At 37.6% G+C, this 24,141-nt stretch overlaps 1 protein-coding gene across 3 annotated transcripts in view; it reads right to left on the reverse strand.

Moving 5' to 3' along the window:
- Positions 1–24,141, reverse strand: part of LOC149555031 (uncharacterized) — a 170,865-nt gene that overhangs the window by 34,259 nt on the left and 112,465 nt on the right. For all 3 annotated transcript variants that reach the window (XM_089829056.1, XM_089829058.1, XM_089829057.1), the window contains one exon: positions 496–714. In XM_089829056.1, coding sequence (XP_089685182.1) covers positions 496–714 — 219 coding nt within the window. The remainder of the gene's footprint in view (positions 1–495; positions 715–24,141) is intronic.

A 24,141-nucleotide genomic window follows, 5' to 3' on the forward strand; every position in this document is an offset into this window, starting at 1 on the left:
AAATGCCAAGGCAAGGTATGTAGTTTGTTAATTGATTCTGGTTCAACTGAAAATTTGGTGTCCTCTAAGATGGTTTAGAAACTTAAATTGCCTAAGAAGGCCCATCCTTTCCCCCATCATGACCCTTGGCTCACAAAAGGTCAGCAAACCTTAGTAACTAAACAAGCTTGGGTAGAGTTTTCAATTTCAGACTTTAAAGACAAAGTACTCTGTGATGTGGTCGAGATTCTCCTTGGTAGGACATGGCAATATGATGTGGATGCCACACACCATTGTAGGAAAAACACCTATTCCATAACAAAGAATGGGGTAACTTAAAATAAAGCATTCACAATTGATCAGACATCTATGCACTTTGACTCTAGTATAACATGCACTAACTTCTACTAGGAAGAATCAATTACTTTTATTAACAGACAATTAGGATCTCAATGAAATGGTTCCTCTCAGAACTCAACCAATAAACTTTGTATATGGGTGCAGAGTCTTACCCACCTCTTTTCCAGAGGGATTACATTTGCTTCCCTTAAAAAATGTGCTCAAAACTGTGCTGAATTTCTGTTTGAAAACAAGGCATTTCCTACTTGAAACATCCTTGTAACTTTTGCCAGATTGTGCAAAAAGTCTTATACAACTCAGTTTGCTTGCATGGTTCCTTGGAATCTTGTATTTTCCTGCATTTGAACATCTGGCATACTTGACAAATAATCGCACCTGCAGTGAGTTAACGACAAATTAATGACCAGATTTTATTAAGCACAGCAATGAAACTGAAATTGTGTTCATCCTAATATGAAGAAGATCATGGTAAGAACCATAACTTATTCACTTAAGAAAATAATCAGATACAGAAAGTAACACAAATTTTTAGTGGCTCAAAGATCTCTACGAATGCATTTAAAACTTTCATCCAAATTTAGCATTGTTAAAGTAATTAGTAATGGCCAACTAGTTATTAGTTGTAATCTTATCAAAGATTTTCCAACTTTTGGATTGACTTTATTTTCTATATACTTGTTAGTATGTTATTTTATTTATCCTACATGTACAATTGTTAATGATAATAGCATCGATCAGACCTAATGTTTGAATGGCCTATCGGCCTTAAACATTTGATATCTATCCTTCTCTATTATTATCATGGAGCATTATTATATATATAATCTATCAAATATATATATAATACATTGAGCAAATATTGTTTGTGATATATATTAAAGCAATAACTAGTATGAGTTAGGATATTAACAAGAGACATGTCTCTATGGGAGACATGCCTCTTCATATTATATACATGTTCATTGAAAGAGTAACTTGAAACACACAGAAATCAATAAGTATTATTACAAGTTACAGCAGAGATATATCATATCATCTTAAGTGGAAAGCATCTAGGGGACAGAAATTAAAATTAAAATTTGCTAAACCTAAATCTGATCAAACTTTAACATTGTATCAGAGCCAGATTTAGTAAATTTTCACACTTTTATAATTTCAACTTTAGTAATTTTAATAATTACACACTTCTATATTTTCAACATACTATCAAACTGAAGCCTGGAGGAAGATCTGATTGTTGAAAAATATCAATGGATGACAAAATTGCAGTCAATGGATAGATTACAGGAAATGCAAACAAACATCTTAGAACTAGTAATACAGAGGCACATGTTCAGTGTGATAAATATTGAATCTGGAAGACATAGCACAAATAAACACTGGCTAGTAACCTACACAATACACTGTTGGGTTGTAAAGATGAGACTCTTCTCTCTGTAACCTAGACAACATGAACACATAAGTCTCCATGACAGAGTAATAGCGAGTTTGTGGCATTTGATACAGCATCATATTCATTAAAGTCGAGGACATTCTCGATTCCCATCCATTATTAGCCGAGCCAAAATATTACCTTAAAAAAGGAGAGCATTGCTTATGCTTGAAAAGAATACAATTTCAATATGGATTATATATATATATATATATATATATATAAAATAAAATTGTGATAGCAAGGAAGCCTATTGAGGAGTAAGATGCACTATAGCATGAAAGCATAGGGAGAAATTGAACTTCCATAAGAACCTTCTTAATGTAGCCTATGGGGAGAAACAATGACGTGACAATTAGACACCAGGAAACAAATAGAGTAATGTCACAAAGGGGAAATTTGAGGATAAGATGACCCAGTGAATTTGGATTATAATAATTGTGACAATCACATATGCAGCCCTACGATAAATAGACTCATCACACAACATAAGGAGGGTATGAATATAATGCAGAAATCATCTCTAATAATTGATATGATCCTATGGAATGTGTGCAGAGTCTAACTCGGGAACCTCCTCAATTTAGCCGGAATTAATATATTCATTTGCAGTATACATATTGGAAATGGTTTGGGGTGATAGCTAGCAGACTCTATACCATTATTTGGAGTAATAGATGGCTAAGAGAAAACTGTGAATGAAGCAGTAACTAATACAAGAAGATTTTTGGCTTATGCACGCAAGCCATAATTCAGTTGTCAAGGCATATACAAATCATATAAATCTTTACCCTATCATATTGCAAGACTGTTCCTTCATCATGGAATCCAATCATAATCTTCCATGGACAACCAGGATACATATTAATAGCCAGTGGTGTACTATGAGATCGCATGAATGAGAAAAATGCACTATACGGGTGTGTTTATAACTTTATATACAAGCAATGGGAGTAAATAATTCTGACGAGTATAATAGCACTAAGAATCCAATGTTTGATACAGATCTCAAGTTCAGACAAATGTTTCCTCAAATGGTATTTCTTCTACCCCAGTAGATGAGTCCAAAATGGTGAGTCCAATTTGTTCAAGCCTCAACACAGACACTAGAGAGGAGGTAAGATGTTCGCATCCATGCTAGACATCTAGAGCAGAAATAGTAAATAATATGAAAACAAAGTCCCTATTCGCTCTTGGTTTCTCAAACAAAGCACCTCAAACTGTAAGTTAGTCTAAGCTATTACAAAAGGATTGCAGTGAAGTAGTTTAGAGGGTGGTCAAAACAAATGTATCTGGGCCATTTGACACAAAAAGTTGTACTCCTGTCATGTCCCCATTTTAGTATAAATTTTTAATAATAATTAAATATAAAAAATATTGAATAAAAAATAAAAATGTTAAATTATTGAGTGACTATAATCCAAATTAAATTTTATTATCATTAGAATATTGTGATTGATTATATATATGAAGTAATAAATATATAAAAAAGAGTATTTAACAATTAGTAATATATATATATATATATAGTATTTATTAATTATTAATATATATGAAGTATTTGATAAAACTATTTTATTATATAATTAAAATTTCCATATATGTATATGTATACATATGTGTGTGTGTATTGATTTGATTACAAATCAAATATAAACTTATATTACTTAAGGGACTTAATGAATAGTCATGATCTTTTACCCACACACATATTATAAGAAAACAATGATATCAAGAATTATTATTCAAATATTTGGTTCTTAGTGAGAGGGACTAGAATAGGGTCATTACAGTGGTATTAGAGCATTGAACCTACCAATCTATTGGACATATCCACAAAAAGGGTTGGTCATTTTCAAAGTTACGAATTGCTTATCATAAATTTTTATCTAAGTTTTATCACAGGCAAATTTGTGGACTTTATTTTTGTGGAGGCCAGTCATTTGATATAGTGGTTGGAATTCAGCGTATGGTATTTTACGCGAATAAAGATTGAGATTTTTGCAGCAACAAAGATTAATCTAAAGGTTGTATTAAACCTTGGCCTAGAATGTAATGCACAAAAATTGGGAAGATATGACAGAGGAGAAAGTACTAATTGTTTAACCCTATGTTTCGATTGGTGAGCTAATTGTTTATGTTGTTCTCAATATTGTTTGCTTGAAGACTTCAATGAATTAAATTATTTGAACCAATTGAATAAGGAAGGTCTTTGGTAAGGATGAATCAGCTCACTCAGTGAATCTCCTCTAACTCAAACTGGAGGCTATAGAGGGCAATCACAATGGACTAAATTTGAGTCGAAGACAGAACCTACAGATGACACATTTTCTTTGGCAAGCTTATTGTTGAGGACGCACAGACAGAAGAGTACAAATGTAGGAGGATATTTGGGATTAAATGTCCCGTGGCCCATATTACAATAGATGTTTCTACATACTAAGAAAGGTAGGCAAGAAATTGGAGGCGGCAAGTGTAATAACCTCAATAGGTTATAACTTCTTCAAACACCAAAAATCTTTGTACTTCAGTTGTTTGACATTTCGTCAAACACTTTGCAAGCAAGCTCTGATACCACTGTAATAACCCTCCTCAAATCTGCTCTCAAAAATGCTAATGAAAGCTCAAGGAATTTCATCAAACAATTCACATGCAAGGGACGTATGACTGATATAGTATTTCAGCTGGCTTTAAATGACTCTTTCTTCAATTTGCATCAATGAGAATCTTGTGCTAGAAGACTCCAAATGGACTACACAATGACCTAACATGAGTGTGCCACTAATTTTGACAATTTTCAGTGCATATATATGATCTTAGCATGAGAAATGAACACCTACAGCCAACTGGCATTTTTACAAACAGTTGGTATGCAAACTAAATAGCTGATAAATAATGATATTAAATTGCTTAAATGACACCAGCAACTATTATCTTCTTAATTGCAATGAAAAATACAATGCTCATGAAATATGGCCAAGACTTTGGCATTTACATGGATTACAAAATGATAATGCTGGTATAATGCACACTTACAGCTGAAAGCTTGTAACACCCTAAAAAGCAATACTAACAGAAGAACCTAGTTGTAGATGGCTGTAATAATTTCCTTCAATGCTGCCCCTTCTGCTTTGCTTTTTTCGAACTGCTTTTTTGGCCTGCTTTTTCGGTTTTGTTTTTTCGGACTGCTTTTTCGTACTCGCTTTTTTAGCCTACTTTTTCGTACCCGCTTTTTCGGACTGCTTTTTCGTATTTGCTTTTTCGGATTGCTACCATGTTGAATCTCAAGACCATATCTTTCAATGGCGTCAAGATTTCCAGCTTGAAGGGATTTCGTCCTTCAAACTATTAAGACATAATCTCCAAAAAATTTTCCAATTTCTTTGATATCTCCAAGCATGAATAAATGAGAACTATCCTCTTTCTTTTAATCCCTTCCTCACTTGCTCCACACTTCTGTCTTGCCAATGTGGGATAATACATGAGTTTTAATATTACTTCTTTTTTTTCCTTTTACAAAGCCCATGTATGTACTCAAAAGGGGGACTCTTGATTTTTTTATAAAGTGACTTTATAAAATATTTTATAATTCAAGTCACTTTATTAAATTAATTAAATATAAAGTTATCTTTTAATATTTATTTATTTGATAACTTTATAAATAATTAACTTAATACCACTTATTTATTTAATTAAAATAATTAATTAGTCATCCTCATAAAATATTCATTATTTTGGACAACCTAATTAATTAAATTAATTAAATCAAATTGCCTCCAAAATGGGGACATGACAGCTAGATCTAGTTTGAATGCCCCAAAATTATCACTGGTTTGAGGAGTTAACTGAGCGACCAAGAGACCAAGTAGCATCAGTTATTCAAACAAGTAGACTAATGGAAAGTGTTTGAAACCAGCAATGGGGATATTCCCATTATGTTCATACTGGTGAGTATGAGAAGGTGACTGCAAACTAGTTGTCATTAGCGGAGGATGGAATGACAATCATCAAAGGATTACTTGAAGCCTCATAATAGAAAAAATAATAGATATATAAGGAGGTAAAGGAGCCTTTGAAAGAGACAAAGAGATAAGAAAGTGCAAAGGAGTGGAGATCCATCAGATTGATATAGGCAATCATCCTAGAGATCAAACATTCATTGGACTACACCTAGTTCATTTCTAACTTATAGTGGGGAAGTCAGTGCATCAATAAGCATAGAGAAGATAAATTGTGGGAATAGTATGCGAAACACTGAAGTCCACCAATCTGCCCTAGTTATTACACCATTCATTGGATTCTATTTCATATATTCTACATTTTGATTGGGAAGATTAAGGACCAAGCGACATTGTATATAGTTATAGATTAGTGACAATATCTATAAAATATCAGCATTGAAAGGAGGATACATACAGGATTTGAAAAAAAAATACAAATAGAAAAGAAGGGCGATAAGGAATAATAAATAAATAATAAAAGAGTTAAATGACTTTGGTATATATATGCAACCAATAAAGGTGAAGAGATTTTAAAATAGAGGAGCAACCGTTATTACTCACGCGAATTGACTGTTGAGAGGGGAAAAGGAACCAAAAACCGCAGAAAATAACTAATATATAGTAGTCGATGACATTAAAAGGAGTGATATAAAGCACCGCCACCTCCATGTATAAGGGTATGGAATAAATGGAGATAAGGAGAAGAAAATAGATAAGATAAGATAATATTATTAATGTCCAACAAAAGACCACAAAGGGTCTATGGGACTGAGAGCTACAACCAAGAAGCTGACAATAGCAGGAACAACAAATGGTGTCTGAGAAAAGCGAAACAAGAAACAAGAGAAGAGAGAGAGGCCAAGGCAAAGACTAGGAGTCTTTCCTTGGCAAAAAGAAAGCAGCCACAGAAGGATAAGATTATGAATAGATAGGAGCCTTGGACTGTCGCAGTGAACTCGTGGAAGAATGTCATTGACGTAAATAACCAATGCGGGACCTGACAGATCTAGAATGGCCAGTAGAACTGGAAGAACTAGACGACCTTTTCACACCCCGTAAAGGAGATAAGGGTGTGAAAAAGGCAATAATAAGTTGATCAGAGGTATGCTGTTGAGGAACTAGAGGCTGTAAAGTACTGACACGGAGCAAAGTAGCCTCCTGAAGATAAAGAGCAAGATATTGCTGGTCACAATAACGAAAGAAGGCTGAGAGAGAATAGCAGTCACAAAACAAACAATGAAATCTCCCTCTAATCTCATAAAAGATAGGGCACCGGAAGATAAAGTGAGTCTTCATCTCAATCTCATCAAGAGTACACAACTTACAAATATGTTCCCCTCTGTCAATATGATGATCTATCAGAGCACAAAGAAGATGAGAACCAACTCTGAATGACCCGAGAGAGATACGCAAGGCATGACACCACCATCAAGAAAGATAACTAGGACAAACAATAATCCCATCACTAATCTCTAGAAAATGCTCCGCATAGAAGACCATCTTTGGACATAAATCACCATGAGGGTTGGTCCAAGTAGATAATGTATTGTCTGTAAATATCAAATCTGACATGCTCATTCAACTCCTATTGAGATGGGAGGAGATGAGCAGGAGTATTTAATGAGAACTGATAAGGAGGAAGACAATCAATATCAATATCAATTAAGCTCAGCAGAGAAGATGCCTGAGCATACCAGCAACGAGATCGAGAGATAGTATTAGAACTCACAGTAGCAACAGAAGAACAATAAGCCAAATAGGAGTATCCATCACATTCACCAACAAAATCTGCAAAATCACATTGGCAATGAAGGAACCCAATCAAATCAAATATGGCCGCAAGACTGAAAGGATGAACACCAAATTCGGCAAAAATAATACTATAAGGAGTGAACCTGTGACATATGATGATGTGTTGAAGAAGAAAAGTCTAAACCCACTCAATCGAGGCCTAATCAGAACCAAGAAGAGAAGGCCCCCAAACCATAGAACCATAAAGAACAGTCGGCCGAACAAGGGAGTCCAAGAGAGATAGCTTGGATGAGGTGTCCTAAAAATGGTGTCTGAAATGTTGTTTCTCAAGCATAGGAAGAGAACCGATACCCTTATTAACTCTGGACCGAATAGTCGGTCTCATACCGAAGCGAGGCCCAGAAAACTTCACTCCAAGATACATGTAAGATGAAGTAATCTCAATACCTATCCCTAAAAATAGAAGTAAAGATGTGAAGTCTTTCGGCAATTAAAGACCATAACACGAGTCTTACCTGGGTTAACTGCAAGTTGTCTCTGAACATAAAAAGAAGCCAAACCATCTAAAAGTCTCTATAAACTCTCTCGAGAAGAAGCAAGAAGAATAATGTCATTTGCAAAAAGGAGAATGGAGATCAAGACTTGGTGTAAGTAGCAACTATCTGCAGAGAGCGAAGATTTAAAAGGAAATCCTCAAGCTCGTCAATGTACAAACCAAACAAAGTGGGGGAGAGAGGACATCCTTGCTTAACACCAATGTTGCTATAGATTGGAACTAAGAAACCATTAGGAGTCCTGAATCTATCCAACACAGTCTTGTATAATTTCATGATAGCAGTAACATCTCAGAAATCCAAATCTCCTGAAGCCTCTGAAATAAAGCCATCCTAGGAACAGAGTCAAAAGCCTTGCAAAAATCAACAAAGTAGCAGTAAACTTTCTTTGATTTGTGTCTAGCCTCCTCAATAATAGCCCATAAAGTGAAAATATGATCCATGGTCTGATAATCAACTCGGAAACCAGCCTGACCTCTAGCTCTGCAACCTTTTCTGTCAAGCTCTCTAGATAACATAGCATTAAGGGTTGTGGCATACAATTTACCAAATGTGTGTCCAATCATAATGGTCCTATAATTCCTAGGGTCAGAAGTAGAACCGGTCTTATGGATTGGGTAAATCAAATGCTTAGACAAGGAAACTGGAAACCCAGTGCAAATCACCTTATTAAAGAGAATAGATAGGGGCTTAGAATGGAGGCACCAAACTTGAAGAGTTTAGCCTCGAACTCCTCATCCACCACTCTACTGTATCTCATAGATCTAATGGCCTCGTAAATGTGAGAGGGGGTGAACAGGTGGGAGAAAGGAGGTGGGATTGGAGGAATAGAAGGCTTCCTAGGAATGTCATAAAGAGTCGTGGTGTGAGAGGTTAGGGAGCGAAAGTCAAGGATGGAAGATGCAGGTGTACAGCGAGGAAAAAAGGTGCGCTGGAACAGCTGGGGATTACGAATCGACATGGAGCAAAGGGACTTACACTAGGAGGTAGTAAAGGATTGAAAGAAGTAAAGTTTAGAAGGTTAGCAGAGAGGGTAAATAAATTAAGGGAGACCGAATCCCAAATTAATAAGAGGAGCATCAAAGCGGATGTTAAGTGGTATATTAGGTGGTATAAAGTAACACTAATACTAAGGATTTTAGTGGCACCAAAATATGTGGGGGAATTGGATATTAAACAAAAAAAAAAGGAGGTAAAGGAGCCTTTGAAAGAGATAAAGAGATAAGAAAGTGCAAAGGAGAAATGGTGGAGATCCATCAGATTGACACGGGCAATCATCCCAGAGATCAGACATTCATTGGACTACACCTACTTCGCTCCTAACTTATAGTGGGGAATCCAGTTCACCAATAAGCATAGAGAAGATAAATTGTGGGAATAGTATGAGAAACACTAAAGTCCACTAGTCTGCCCTAGTTATTACACCATTCATTGGATTCTATCTCATATATTCTACATTTTGATTGGGAATATTAAGGACCAAGTGGCATTGTATATAGTTATAGATCAGTGACAATATCTATAAAATATCAGCATCGAAAGAAGGATATATATAGGATTTGAATTAAATAAACAAATAGAAAAGAATGGCGATAAGAATAAATAAATAAATAATAAAAAGAGTTAGTGAGTTTGGTATATATATGCAACCGATAAAGCTGAAGAGGTTTTGAAATAGAGGAGCAACCAATATTACTCACACGAATTGACTGTTGAGAGGGGAAAAGGAACCAAAAAACTGCAGAAAATAACTGATATATAGTAGTCGATGACGTTAAAAGGGGTGATATAAAGCACCGCCACCTCCATGCATAAGGGTATGGAATAAATGGGGATAAGGACAAGAAGATAGAAGGTTTGAAATAAGTTAAGTTTAGAAGGTGAACAGAAAGGGTAAATAAATTAAGGGAGACCAAATCCCAAATTAATAAGAGGAGCCTCAAAGCGGATGTATATTAGGTGGTATAAAGTAACACTAATACAAAGGGTTTTAGTGGCACCAAAATGTGTGGGGGAATTGAATATTATAAAAAAAGATAAACAAAACAAAAAGGAAATACAAGGACTTAGCCAACAATAACGAAGGGGATATAAGGAAGCTCTTTATATATATAGAAATGACTTTTAGGATAATATATGGTATCCATTTAAAAGCATAGAAAGGGTATATAACATAAACAACTGCTAAGGTATAGGAGAAATAGAAGGGCATATTGAAGGTATAAGGAAATAAAGTATGCTGATTTAAAAATATATTAAAATATTATATAAGATTGAGTGGAGGTATTGGCTAAAATAAGTCATTTAGTATTAATAGAAGAGCATTAAAGTAAGGAGATAAAATGGAAAAAAATATAAGTTTAATAAAAATGAATGCACTATAGACAACTATATAAAGTATTAATGGGAAGAAAAATGAACTAAGCAATGAATAAGGTCTATAGAGGACAAGGACTTCTTTGTTCTACCTTAGTTTGTAGAACAAAGAAATAATTGCATATTTAAGCAAAAACACTTTTCCAAAAACTATAGTCTCAGTGGAAATATTTAGTGTTGCGACTAATTTTGCAATGGTTGGGCAATGGTCTAATATGCATATCGATTCACTTTAATGTTTCGAAACAAATTTATAAGCATATACAATGGTTCCGATATGTATGAGGAATTATTTGTATTACACATAGACTCAATAAAACTTGGAAACTTTAGCTACACTAGATGATATGTGGTGCGATTCTTCTAGGCATTATTAAACTCAAGGAAAGGGAAAAAGCGACACCTAACAAAGAAAGTTGCAAATGATTCACTAAAAGGGAGTTACAATTGGCCTCTTATTGCATTTGTCAATCCTCAAGTACGTGGGGGGGCCTTCTTAGTATATTGGCAGTAAGTAACAACTTTTAGATGCCATTGTCTGAAGTTGTAACAATTGGGAATATTAGTGCATCAAATAAACATGACACTAGTTGGTCAGAATTCACAAACTAAGGACATTAAGGTTAGAGTGCTTTTTTTGTTAAAAAATGTAAAATTCATTCTTGGTCAAGTTATTGCTAAATACAAATGATTGTTAATTGGCAATTGAAGACATTGGAACATTGAATTAGCCAATTCACTATTTGAAGTCATAATTTCCTTTGGATAGAAGCCGGAAAACATCAAGCAAGTTAAACGATCGACCAAGTTTGGGCTACAAATTATTCTGTGATTGGTTAAGTTTCCCACGAATGATTCTCGGTGTGTTGTGGAAGGCTATTGTCCAATTGTTGAAATGATAGTGCTTGGTGCATAGTGACCATATGAGTGAAAGAGTTGGTTGTTGCTTTAAGAGGGGTCATCTAAGTTTGTATCTGCAATAATCAAATGAATATGGTATAGCTGAGGATGATTCTGGTAACCCTAACAAATAGCACTTTTGTTGAGATTTAGGAAAACCAAGCCTTTGTCATTAAAGGAAACATCTTCACTGCCATTGTAAAAGTGAAGTCAACCACATATTTTGGTGGAAGAATGTGTATCTGTTAAGATGAAAGATGTTGGGCTAGAAGTGACTCTTGAATTAGAGGTCTTGATTTTGGGTGGGCATAAACAAGTTAGAAACTTATGTGGACAACATCAATATGGAAGTACTCTTGAAGTTCACAAGCAGTGTGATATTATGAAGACTTCATCTTGGTAACTATGGGGCTGCAATAATACCATGGGCTTTCCTAGAAATATCAAGTTGTTGGAGAGTTCCTTTAAAGAGCAGCTTAAACACTTTCTAAGGAATTGTGGAAACCTTAGAATTCACCATACTCTGAAATTTTGTAATTGTGCATTCAAAACAACTATTCGATGAAATGTCATGGAATACGTGCAATTGTATATTGCAAAGGGAAGGGACGCTACAAGAACAATTGCAAGCATACTCGTGTTGGAGGTGATAGACTTCTACCAGCTTCTTTCTTCAAAATCAGTGTAGCAAATTTCAAAAATGGCATCAAATAGCAATTTGGCCAAAGTGCTTTATGAAATAGGTAGCAAGTTTGCAGTTTAATCACAAACAAGGGAACATATTCTCATCACTTCGATTAAATTGGAAGGGTGTTTAACCATGGTCAAGAAATCACCCCCTAATTTATTACGGAGTGTTCTTGTTCCTATAGTGATTTCCTTAAAACCTCACGTGGCTGAAACACTCAAATAAAAGAGAAGGTTGTTGGCTATTTCTTGTTTGATGGAGGTTACAAGAATTTTAGCACCTCAAGAACCTTATGAAGAAGGCATGATGAAGGAGGTATTTCAGTTAATCGTTGTTAATTTTCAGAACTTTTGAGACATTAGAAGTCGTCATTTCTCAAGAATGGCTGTCATACTAAACTCATTTGCAGAAATTAGATTATGTGATCTTCTACTTGACCTGGGCCTATACGATTTGATACATAGCATGTTTCAACATTTCTTATGTGTAATCAGGAAAGAGCATAATCCAAATGTTATCTACTGCTACTCCTAGAAGTGAAAGTCTGGTTGCCCCCCCATTTCGGAATCTGTTTTTGGTATCTACCACCTTCATCATCTGTATGCTCATTCTCCTTGTTCTTCTCCATGGTACAGTCGTCCTCACAATCCACCATACGTATACCTCCCTGGACACCTTCCTCCATACTTGGTCCCGCACTCTTGACTCCATCATCCCCCATATGCCTCATGTCAACTACCATAGCATCTCCCATTATACTTAGGTCAGATTGGTGAATTTGAGTGTACTCAAGTATCTCTGTCGGCAATGGTTCTCCTGCTGGTGGTAGGAAGGTGATATCCCAAGGTGTGGCTTTCAACTGACTTAGACAGATTTCTGCCTCTTGGGAGTCTAAAGGTGTGTCCTTGCTACTCTCCTCTTCGGAACTATCCTCTCTAGCCTCCTCTTGAACTCTCAACAGATGCTACCTATTGTATCTAAACGGCTGCTTGTTTTGGTTTCTTTTTCCAAGGTTCTCCTCCACCTAACACTGCTCTGAAGGTGTCCATGTGAACCCAATATGCCATTGCTGGCTTGTAGGGTTACACTCTATTTACTGGAACCAATGCCCCTCTATGCTCAACGGTCATCTGAGTATGAACTGCTTCCAAGAATAAGGTTATGGCATGATCTGGCATGTAAAATTCCTTATGTTTCAGTTCCATGAATTCTTGCAGTCTTTCTAAGAGGAACTGCTCCTAGTTTTAAACTTGTCCCCTATGCAGTCCATCAACCACAGGTAACATCCATAGAGCAATATCTGATGTGCAACTTCCAACTCTAAGTTTTTTCTTAACCAAACCAACAATGCAACGCCATTCTTCATTGGCTATGAAACTTTTCTTTAAACCCCGATTATTCTTTTTGCTGATGATGCTCTCTCAGTCTTGTTTTCCGAGGTCCTTTCTACATATTAATCTCAGCCTCTTCTTCTTTTCCTCCATTATCATGAGGATTTTTGTTAGCTCTCGTCCCCTTTTAGGAATTCCAAAAACTTTATTTAATTCGTTAGCAAAATAGGAAATTGTGAGAGTTTGTTGGGAGTATTGGATTACCGATGTATGAGTTGCCTAATCATAACTAGCCACCAAATTGCGTAATTTAGCTTCAAACTCCTTCAAATCAAAAAATGGCATGAAAATATTTTGTCTATCTATGCTCTGTGCAGTGCCTCCCAATGATCTTCAATAGTTTCCCACTAGGTACGACATTCACTCCGCACTACACCTTCAAAGGTGATAGTGGTGGGTGTATTAGCTTTTTCCACAATCTTTCATTTATCCTTCTTGCTTGCAATTTTCCTCACCTACAAGCCTGAATCCCTTGCCTTGGAATCAATAAATTTTTTTCTGTTAGAGTTTACAATGCTCGTCATAACCATTTTATAGTATCTAGCAAATTCCCAAATGACCATGACCATATTTCCATGTGTGTTCTGACTGTTTTGTGCCTCTACATGCCTGGATCTAATTATCTCTCCGTGTAACTGTCCCCAACTCCTTCATACAGTGCCTCTATCTGTATAGTACTCTTTTTCCTGTACGGTACTCCTTTCCCACCTGTACGTTGGCTTGTGGGACTTGTACAACTGTAGTCAAGGCAAGGTGTATTTGTCTCCAATCTCCATCACCACAACCGCCCACTCCACATCTCATATGCTAGCCTATGTTTTCCGCATGCGAACACCGCATGTTGATGATCCATGCGTTCATATGTGGCTTAGTGCGTATGGTAATGCCTAGTGGCCACTTCATACATAGGTTGTCCTTTGATTTCATATGCCACCCTCCGGCCTCCTGGTCTCATGCGTGTACGTTGCCTACCTCCCTGTACGTCAGAAGTCTCTTCCAAAGTAATTGTGCCAAGTTGAATGCTCCCTCGACTCCTTCCGCACTTGAACGCAAAGTTCCCTTTCCTTTTTCTCGTACGCCCAGTCCAGGAATTCCCCAAGCTATTATACTGCCCACAAGTCTTTTATTAGGCGCTTGGAAGTTGAGTTTATTAATTCCCCCATAGTGCCACTTTTTATTTCATCCCTATTATAGTTCTCTACCATAATTTCCAAGTAGCATATAAAATGAGTTTCTTTTCTCTGATTATACGGTTTTAATTTTGATCCATAGATTGGGTCTTTAAGAGGGTTATTGTCTAATGTAGCCAGTTTTATGGCTCCATTTTCCCTTACCTCCATTTCTCTATATGGCCCCAACCACCGCATTTTAAACTTACCTGACTTTATTTCGTTCTTGCCATTATACTTGAGTACCAATTGGCCAAGGCTAAAATTCATTCTTTTTAAGTGCTTGTCATGCCAGAATTTTTGCCTTCTTTGTACAAATTAGGTAGCCCATTGAGCTAGTGTCCTTTCATCTAGTTTTATTAAAGTGTTGAGTCTTTCCTTTAAACCCTCCTCGTCTCCTACCCTGTGTTGAACTGCTATCCGTAGGTTAGGTATTGCATATTCCATTGGCATCACTGCCTCCTGTCCGTAAATTAATTGAAAGGGGGTTTCTACAATGGTGGCCTTGTAGGTAGTCCTGTACGCCCACAAGACTATTGGAAGTCTCTCCTCCCAATCTTCTTTTTCAACTCTGCAAATATTATACAAGATTGTCACCAATATTTTATTTGTAGATTATGCTTGATCATTTTCCCTTCGATAGTATGGACTAGAAAAAGAATGAAAAATCATGTACTCAATTGTCATAGTTCTGATTACCTGATTAACAAAGTACACCCCTCTGTTACTCGTCAAATGTATTGGTATACCGAATCTTGTTACTATCTGTTCACCTAGAAATTTGGTCGTACTGAGAGTTGTGTTGTCTGGCCCATACCTCCAGGCATTTAGTAAGATATTTTGTTGCCACCACTATGTATTTGCATCTATGGTTACTACTAGCAAAAAAGGCCCTACAAAGTCTAGGACCCAACATTCAAAAAATTCTTGTCAATGCGATCGATACATCGACATGAAATCATTTTTTAGGAGTTTAACTACCCTTTGGCACATATCATAGCCCAAGACCCACTCTCGAGCATTTGCATACAGTGTGGGCCACCAAAGTCCCGCCAACAATACTTTCTGAGCAGTCGCGTCGGGTCCCATATGACCTCCCACTAGCCCTTCATGGGATTCTTTCAAAACAATAGGATTTCCTCCTCTATGACACATCTCCTTAATACTTACTTGATCTGGCCCCATCTTATATAACAATCCTTCTATCAACTAGAATGACTTGCTTTTGAGTGCAATTTTTCTCCTCTCCGTTGCTCGCATTTCCTTTGGAAAAGTAGCAGTTGATAGGTACTGCCCGATCACTTCGTACCACTGAGGTAGTATGACAATTTGAAATAGATGGGCATCAGGAAAGTCCTCATTCACCCCACTTCCAGAGGCTTCACCTAAATTGATTCTTAATAGTTGGTTTGTAATTACATGACTTTTCCCTAACCGAACTATAATTTTAAAAGTAAACTTTTGTAAAGAATTAGCCACCTACTCACTCTCCCTTGAATCACAGGCCTATTCACTACGTGCATAAGTGATTGATGATAAAAAAAAATGTAAAAGGAGTAGCTAATAAGTAATGTCTAAATTTTTGCAATGCGTAGACCATACATAAAGCTTCCCTTTTGGTGGTGCTATAATTGTGTTTCGCCTTTGATAGCTACTTTCTTGCAAAGTACATTGGGTGTTCGAGTCATTCTATTCCAACTTGTGCCAAGGTGGCGCCTATTGCATAGTTAGATGTGTCTACATGGACGTGGAATTCTTTATTCCAGTCAAGGTATATGAGAATCAGAGCACCTACTAGTCTTTTCTTTAGCTCTTGGAATGCCTTCTCTTGTTCTTCCTCCCAGCAAAACCATTCTCCTTTTCTCATTAGCTTTTCTAAAGGTAGAGATACTTCTGCAAATCCTTTTATAAACCTCTTGTAGTACCCCACATGCCCTACGGACTTGACACCAGTTACATCCGATGGAGCTTCCACATCTAAAATGACACTGATCTTGTCAAGATCTATTTTCAACCCTTCCTTGCATACTATATGGCCAAGAAGTCTGCCTTGTGGAACCATGAATTTGCATTTCTTGGGATTCAAAGCCAACCTTGCCCTTCTACATTGATCCATGCATTCGCTAATGACCTTGAGGTTTTGCTCCTTCCCACTATAGATCGACCAACTATCAAGGAAGGCTCTGAAGTTCCCAACAGACATCCCATCAAAGATATGCACTATGATACTTCAGAAGGTGGTTGGTGCATTGCATAGCCCAAACGACATATTGTTATAGGCATACACCCCATCTTCAACTACAAATGTGATTTTCAGCTTATCCTCCTCAGCAATGCTGATTTGGTTATATCCTGCAAACCCATCCATAAAGGAGTATATTTCATGGTCGGCCACCTCTTCTAGGATGCTATAAATGAAACGGATTGGAAAGGGATCTTTTGTTACCGCATTCAAGCACCTGAAGGCGACACATATCTAAATTTGATTATTGTCCTTCACTGATATGACTATAGGGGATACCCTCTCACTAGTTTCTACTTTGAATATTATCTCGGCCTCAAGCAATTTGTGATTTCTTCCTGTACCTTGGCAGCATGGTTTTTGTTCATGCGATACAACTTTTTTGCACTAGTCTTGTTCCTAGTATGAGTGGTATCTGATGGACACACAATTTTGGTGACACTCCTTTCAAATTTGTCTACGTTCATGCTAATACGTCCTTATATTCAAGGAAAATCTTGAAAGTTGTCGCCTTCAGCACCGGATCCCAATCATCTCCTATGAGGATCTCCTTAGGTTGGTCTTTCTCTCCTAGGTTTATTGTCTACAACTTGGCCTCCTCATATTCCACTCTCTTCTCTTTGTTGAATACATGTGTTGGTTTACCATTGAGAATAGTTGTACCCTCTCTATACTCATTATACCCCTCTGGATATCATTCCTCTTCTGACTTAGATTCTTGGATTTGCAACATATTACACTCTGACTAGGATACTTCAGTCTCCCATCTACCAGTGAAATAGGTCATCAAAGGAGCTTGTTTCATCTTTTAAGCACTCCCCAAGTCGGAGTACTCCTTCATCTAGTTTCGCTCCTTCTCTGTCTTCTCCCTCTAACTCTGAATCTAATGCCAAGTCCTGACTTACAAACTGGTTCCTCTATGGACAAGGTATTCTTCTTCCAATTATGGGTAGCCTTTGTTGTGACTAGCCATCCTCTCCCCAGTATGCATCATATCCTTTCTTCTCATGTGTAATCACAACAAAGTCCAAAAGGAAGTGTTGTGCACCAATTACTACCTTTTGCCCCATCAAGGTTCCTATTGGCTTAATTCCATGTTGGTCTATACCCACTAGTTGGAATGTAAGTGGCTAAAGTATAGGTTTCCCTATTGCCTTCCAGGTGTCGGATAGGATGTTTACCCCAGAGCCTCCATTGATTATAGTTTTTGATAGTTTAAATCCCAATATTTCCATTTCCACATTTGTTGGTGTCCTCCCCATTCCTATGGTGAACAAGGTGTTGGTTTCTATTCCTACTTGCACTTCCTCTTTCTTCTCCAGCGGAGGGTATTCATTTGATACTTTACCCTTGTGTTATTCCTACCCACAACTGAGGTAGCATTTCTAATAGATCTGCAATTTTCAGGGGGATGGTGGTCTCTAGTACTTGTTTCATGATGTTTGATGTTGGCTGGGTGTTTAGGGGTTTAGTTGTACTTGCTTCTCCTTCTTTTATCATATTATCCCTAATGTCCCATTTGGGTTCCTAAAATCTTTCTTTTTCTATAGCTACATCCGGATATTCAATTTTCCTACCCTGCATTCTTGTGATAGCTAATACTTCGCTCTTAGGTTCTACAATATCGAACATGTTCACCCCTTTTTGTCTAGGGCAATTGGCTTCCCCATGATTACCTGGTCTGCACCATTTACACAACATTCCTCTATTCTATGCTCCGCCATTCTAACAGTCACGTGCAAAACATCCCCATTCGTTGCACTATCTATATTGGATCATAAGTCTTCGTTTAGACTCATACTGGATTGCTCTCCTCGGTGTGTTGTTATTGCTCCCCTGCTAGTTATTTCTATATCCCCCCGATGAGGCTTCTGTATTTGTATTTCGTGGAGGGGTGAAGGGTCGTGTGGATTGTTCTCCTTGGGTGAAGAACACTTGTGCATTCCATGCTTTTAGATTGTAAAAACAATCTTTGATTGTCTCCCAACACCTGACATATATCACAAAATGTTTTACATGGACATGTCCCTTTTGTGTCGCCCTCCTTGCAATCTATGCACCATTATTCCCTCCCTTATCTTTTCTCTTCCGTACTTCTTGCTACCTCCTTCATTAACCTCATCATATGCTTCCTCAAGGCTTGGATGGTCTTGGATTCATCCTCGCTTTCTTTTGAGTTTTCACTCCCACTTCCATGCCTCTTAGCTTGGAGGTTTTGTTCTCACTTTCTATATCCATTACATGGGTACAGGCATCCACAAGGGATGATGATGGTACTATTTTCATTTTTTTTCTTAGGACCGATGTAAACCCTTTAATAAACGACCCTTTTTCCAATCCATCAGCAAGTTCATTGTCAAGCTTCCCTATCAATTCCTTTAGCCTCCTGCTACATGCTTTGACAAATTCATTGTTTCTTGCCTTGTATTATAGATCTCTGTCACTATTTCATCATTGTCTCGAAGGAGTCTAAATTCTTCTTCAAAGGTTGCTTGGAGATTATTCCATGTGTTCTTCTCGTCCGCCTCCAAGTCTATATACCATTCAATAGCTATACCTCTCAATGTGGTTGAAATGCTTTTAGCCATTCATTTGCATCATTCTCTCCATTGGCTTTCCATATGGTTATGCATGCTTTACAATGTTATACGGGGTACCCTAATTCATCCCCCATAAATCTAGAGAGTTTTTGTTTGTCTATCACCATTCACCTATGGCTTTGCCCTCCTGCCGGGACGCTCCCTCTTGTCGAGGCACTCCCTTCTAATGGGCTAGAATCTTGGTTTCTTGGTCTATGAGTATCCCTTTCCCTTAGGCTGGAGCTTTGTTCCTACCACTGCTCTCTTCGAGCAGAGGTTTCTAGATTCATGCACCTTTCCTTCCTCCCCGGTGGTTCCGAGATAGCCAAGTTCGTTATACCTTCTATTGTATTTTCAATCAACCCTTCTTCAATTAGGTATGTACTCTGAGAGTGATTTACCAATCCCTTCAAGTTGCGACATCTTTCCTCCTATTAGTGGAAGCGGAGATTCCACAGGGCATCTTCCTCCTCGATTCTTCTTCTAGCACACACCTAGGATATTTGTTTGGAAGCAAGGGCATGGATTGTTTTAGCAATTTCTTATCTTTCATGGATTGTCACACTCTTCCAGTTCCCATGTACTTCTTTCAGCAAACTGTTGGAGTACTTGTTGTCTTCTTCGTTCTTTGTTTGTTTCAACTCTTTCTTCCTCCACACGTATCAAGTTCCTTGCCAACAGTTGAGGGATCTGTCCAAGTAGATCGTACACCACTAGTACGAAAAGCGCGTCCCATATGGTGCTCTCTAAAACTGCTCTCTCACAAGCTTCTCTTTGTGCGTACTGGTCGACCAAAACTTCCTAGGCCACCACTAGATCTCGTGTTAACTGGTTTTCTCTTGTTATTTCCTCTTCTCTATCACTGTTTTATGCTTGTATAAATGGTAGGAAAGGTCTTCCTATTACTCCATCCTACCTAGTCGAAGACCTCCAGGTTCGGACTTACACAATGGCGCCAAAATGTAGAATGGATATTAACACAATTTACACAAAACAATGTAACATCAATTCAATAGTACCAATAGAACATTCATTACTCATACCAGAATACCAAAATGGCGAGGCAATATTATTACTTTATCGATACCAAAACAACATGAGTCCATCATTCATAAATCAAAGTTTTTATATAATGGTCAATTGGTTGGGGGAACCAATGGAGGCATCCCCTCGCTTCCTAACTACCTGACCTAACATAACTTTACTAATGCTAAATATAACATTACTTTATTATGCACTACAAGGAGCAATTGAGTTACATGGGTATGATTTGAGATTAGATATTACACATGGTTGGATTTCTTCACTTATGCATGGGTGCAATGACATCTTCAGCATCATTCTTCATGATAGTATATCCTATAGCAGTAATATTTGGTGGCCTAATGTGCTGATCTTCATACATATTGGAGGTATCTTTTCCATGTGTAGAGCAATAGACTTGTTCAGTTGACCAAGCCAGGAGGTTGGTAATTCACCAGACATCTATTTCTACACCTAGGATCGTATTGATAGTATGATTTGGGATCTAGGGGTTAATCAGACAGATACTTTGCATGAGTTGCTTCACTATCTAAGACTTTGCACAATTGTGTTCAGAGTAATGCAAAGGCAGGTGCAACAATATTTCTCAAGGTGACTTCGGATCCAAGGATCTTATTGATAAAAGAGTTGCATTCGGAGACCAAGCTTCACAGTGTGGAAGGATGAGATTTCAGATTGGCCTGTAGAGCTATCAACAGATTGATATGGGATCTTGGTATTGGTTCAAAGACTCATAATTGCTTGAGGGAAAGCAATCTCAAGGAGGGAGGACTGTGATGTCCTCTTTTTCTAGAACATTAGAGGATTAATAGGCCAATCCAAACATATATTAATATTGATTTATGAAGGACATTATGCAAAATTATTTAAGTCAATTTTATATTATCAAGGGGTTAGTAAGAGTCGAATTGGTAAGAAGACAAGGATAGAATGGGAAGCTAAAGTGACATGGGTTGGGTTCTTAATAGAAGAATGAGGACATGAGTTGGTGTAAACGCACTATCACAAGAGACATGGAAGGCCCTTCGCAAGCCAACACTCTGATCGCCAACCTTTTATTTGGTCAAGGTTGATCAACATGGCATTTAAGCAATTGGAATAGCTATGGCAAAGAAGGTTATCGGAACCCAACAGTTCTTCCTTGATTTTGTTGTTATTGCTCTGTTAAAGAAGGGATATAATGTCCTCCTTGGCAGGGGTTGTGTACTATTCCTACAATTACTAATTAACAAAGTTCCAAAGTGGATATGATAGTGGGATCTGTTAGGTTTGTTCCACTTTTCTTAAATGGCATTAATGCAGTTAAATAAGCTTCAAGTAAAAGCTATTTTCTTCCAAGAGCCAAATTGAAAAATCTAATGGATTATAAATCACTGCAGTGTTCTTCAAAATGAGAAAAGCTCAAAAAAAGATGTATTTCTACAATCTTAGACTCATCGAGTCTTTAATCCTATCACTATGTCTTACAAACTTATAACTTTAGTAGGGATTACATGATTTGATTCGATTGACCACTTTGGATGACACTTAAAAGGAAATGGTGTGACGTTATTAGAGAGGGACACCTATAGTATTTGTAACTACTGTCAATGCTATACCAACTTCATATCCAATTGTTGTCAATCACCACAATGTCATCTTACTGCAAGTATAAGACCTCTCAATTAGACCAACGTTCAAGATCAGCATGGTGCGACCACAACCAAACTTTGTTACTAATTGATACGTCAACCCACCATGAACGTCAAGGCCAAAGGGTTCTCCTAGTCGGCTTGGTAAATGATGTTAAACTATCAAATCCTTGGCATAGTCGATGCGAACCATCTTCCTCCAATGATCTACAGGCATCTTTATTTCACATTAAAACTCATGATCCTCACATATAGTTGTGACTAGGATGGACATCCAAATCACAGGAAGAAGGCTTTTCATCCTTCATTAAATTCAAGAAAAATGCTCAAGCATAGAAATTACTTGTTGCAATTGTCTCAATTTGTCATGTTGTCTACAACCTCCTTGCATCCACTATATTCACTACTGGTGGGTGGGGAAAACACCATCAGTTAACAAAGGAAGATCATGCATGACAACCATAAGGAATATCCACAGAGATCGATAGGGGAGTTACAAACTGAACGTGGGGTGGAGGTAACATCCTGCCATAATATTTTAAGAACAATCTAGTCACCATCATGACTCAGACAACTCATGTGCACTCATCTTCTCGAGGCCTATATTAAAGAGTGCTATCCATAGTTAAGTTGAGGCCTCTACGTCATCCCTTGTTTTGGCTCCTACTTGCCTATCAAAATGAATAATAGGGTAGGAGAATTGGATATCACAGTCCTCCCTTCCTAAGATTGAGTAATTGCAATGTGGGGTGATGCAAAATGTGCTCACCTTCCTAGGTGTCATCCTCTATGGGTAGACCTTTCCAATGCAACAAATACTCCCTGATAAACATGTTCCTCAATTGTCTCTACCTTACTTCCATTACCTCTGCAAGAACCAACTCTAAATCCCCTTCCTCGTCCAGTGGGGGTAACTTAGGTGAACTCGTGATATGTTGTCCAAGTGCCTTCTTGAGGAGACATGAAAAACATTATGAATCCTACCACCCTCTAGTAACTCCAACTCACAGGCCACCTCCCCGATCCTTCTCATCACTCGGCAAGGTCTGTAAAATCTCGGCTTAAGCTTTTCCATGCCGCTCTTCTTAAATGAACTCTGTCTATAGGATTGAAGACACAGGAACACCTTGTCACCAACCGCAAAAGACATCTCAATCCTGTGGCGATCAGCATAAATCTTCTAATGATTCTGAACTCATTGTATATTTTCTCTAAGAGCTACAAGAATATCCTATTGTTCTTGCATCCAATCCTTCACAAAGGGAGCTTGGTTGTCTATTGAGGCCAAGTCTAAGAAGGAAAATGGGTTGTAGCCATTTAGTGCACTAGATGGAAACATTTTGATAGACAAATGGTAAGTAGAGTTATAGCAATATTCACCCAAGTACAACCACTTGATCCAAGCTCGTTGCTGCCCTGAAACATAATTGCGGAGATATCCTTCTACCCACTTATTTACTACCTATATCTGTCCATTTGTTTGAGGATGGTAACTAGTGCTAGGGGTTAGCTTTGTCCTAGCTAGTCCAAAAAGCTCCTGCCAAAATATGCTAAGAAACTTATTGTCCCTGTCACTGATAATGGTCTTAGGTAGGCTGTGTAATCGAGAAATCTCTTAAAGAACAATGTTGCTACTTGAGAGGTTGTCTAGTCAGGTGCCACTGCAAAGAAGTGAGCATACTTTGTCAACCTGTTCAAAACCACAAATATCTTATCCTTAACCTACTTCTTTGGGAGTTGTGCGATGAAATCCATGGATATACTCTCTCATTTATGCTCAGGAATCAATGAATGTTGCAATAAGCAGTGGGATACACATGCTCTAAGTTGTTCTAGTGACCAAGAACAAACTTATATTGGCATTGGCCTACACTTTTTGGTCTAAGAAAATATTTGGAATCAGTTGAGTTGTGTGATGAAATTCATGGATATACTCTCCCATTTATGCTCAGGAATCAATAAATGTGGTAATAACTGGTGGGATACGGATGCTCTGACTTGTTCTGGTGACCAAGAACAAACCTATATTGGCATTGGCCTAAA

Source organism: Cupressus sempervirens, chromosome 5 (genome assembly GCF_028749045.1).
Source record: "Cupressus sempervirens isolate cs-2001-9-10 chromosome 5, ASM2874904v1, whole genome shotgun sequence".
Taxonomy (NCBI): Eukaryota; Viridiplantae; Streptophyta; class Pinopsida; order Cupressales; family Cupressaceae; genus Cupressus; species Cupressus sempervirens.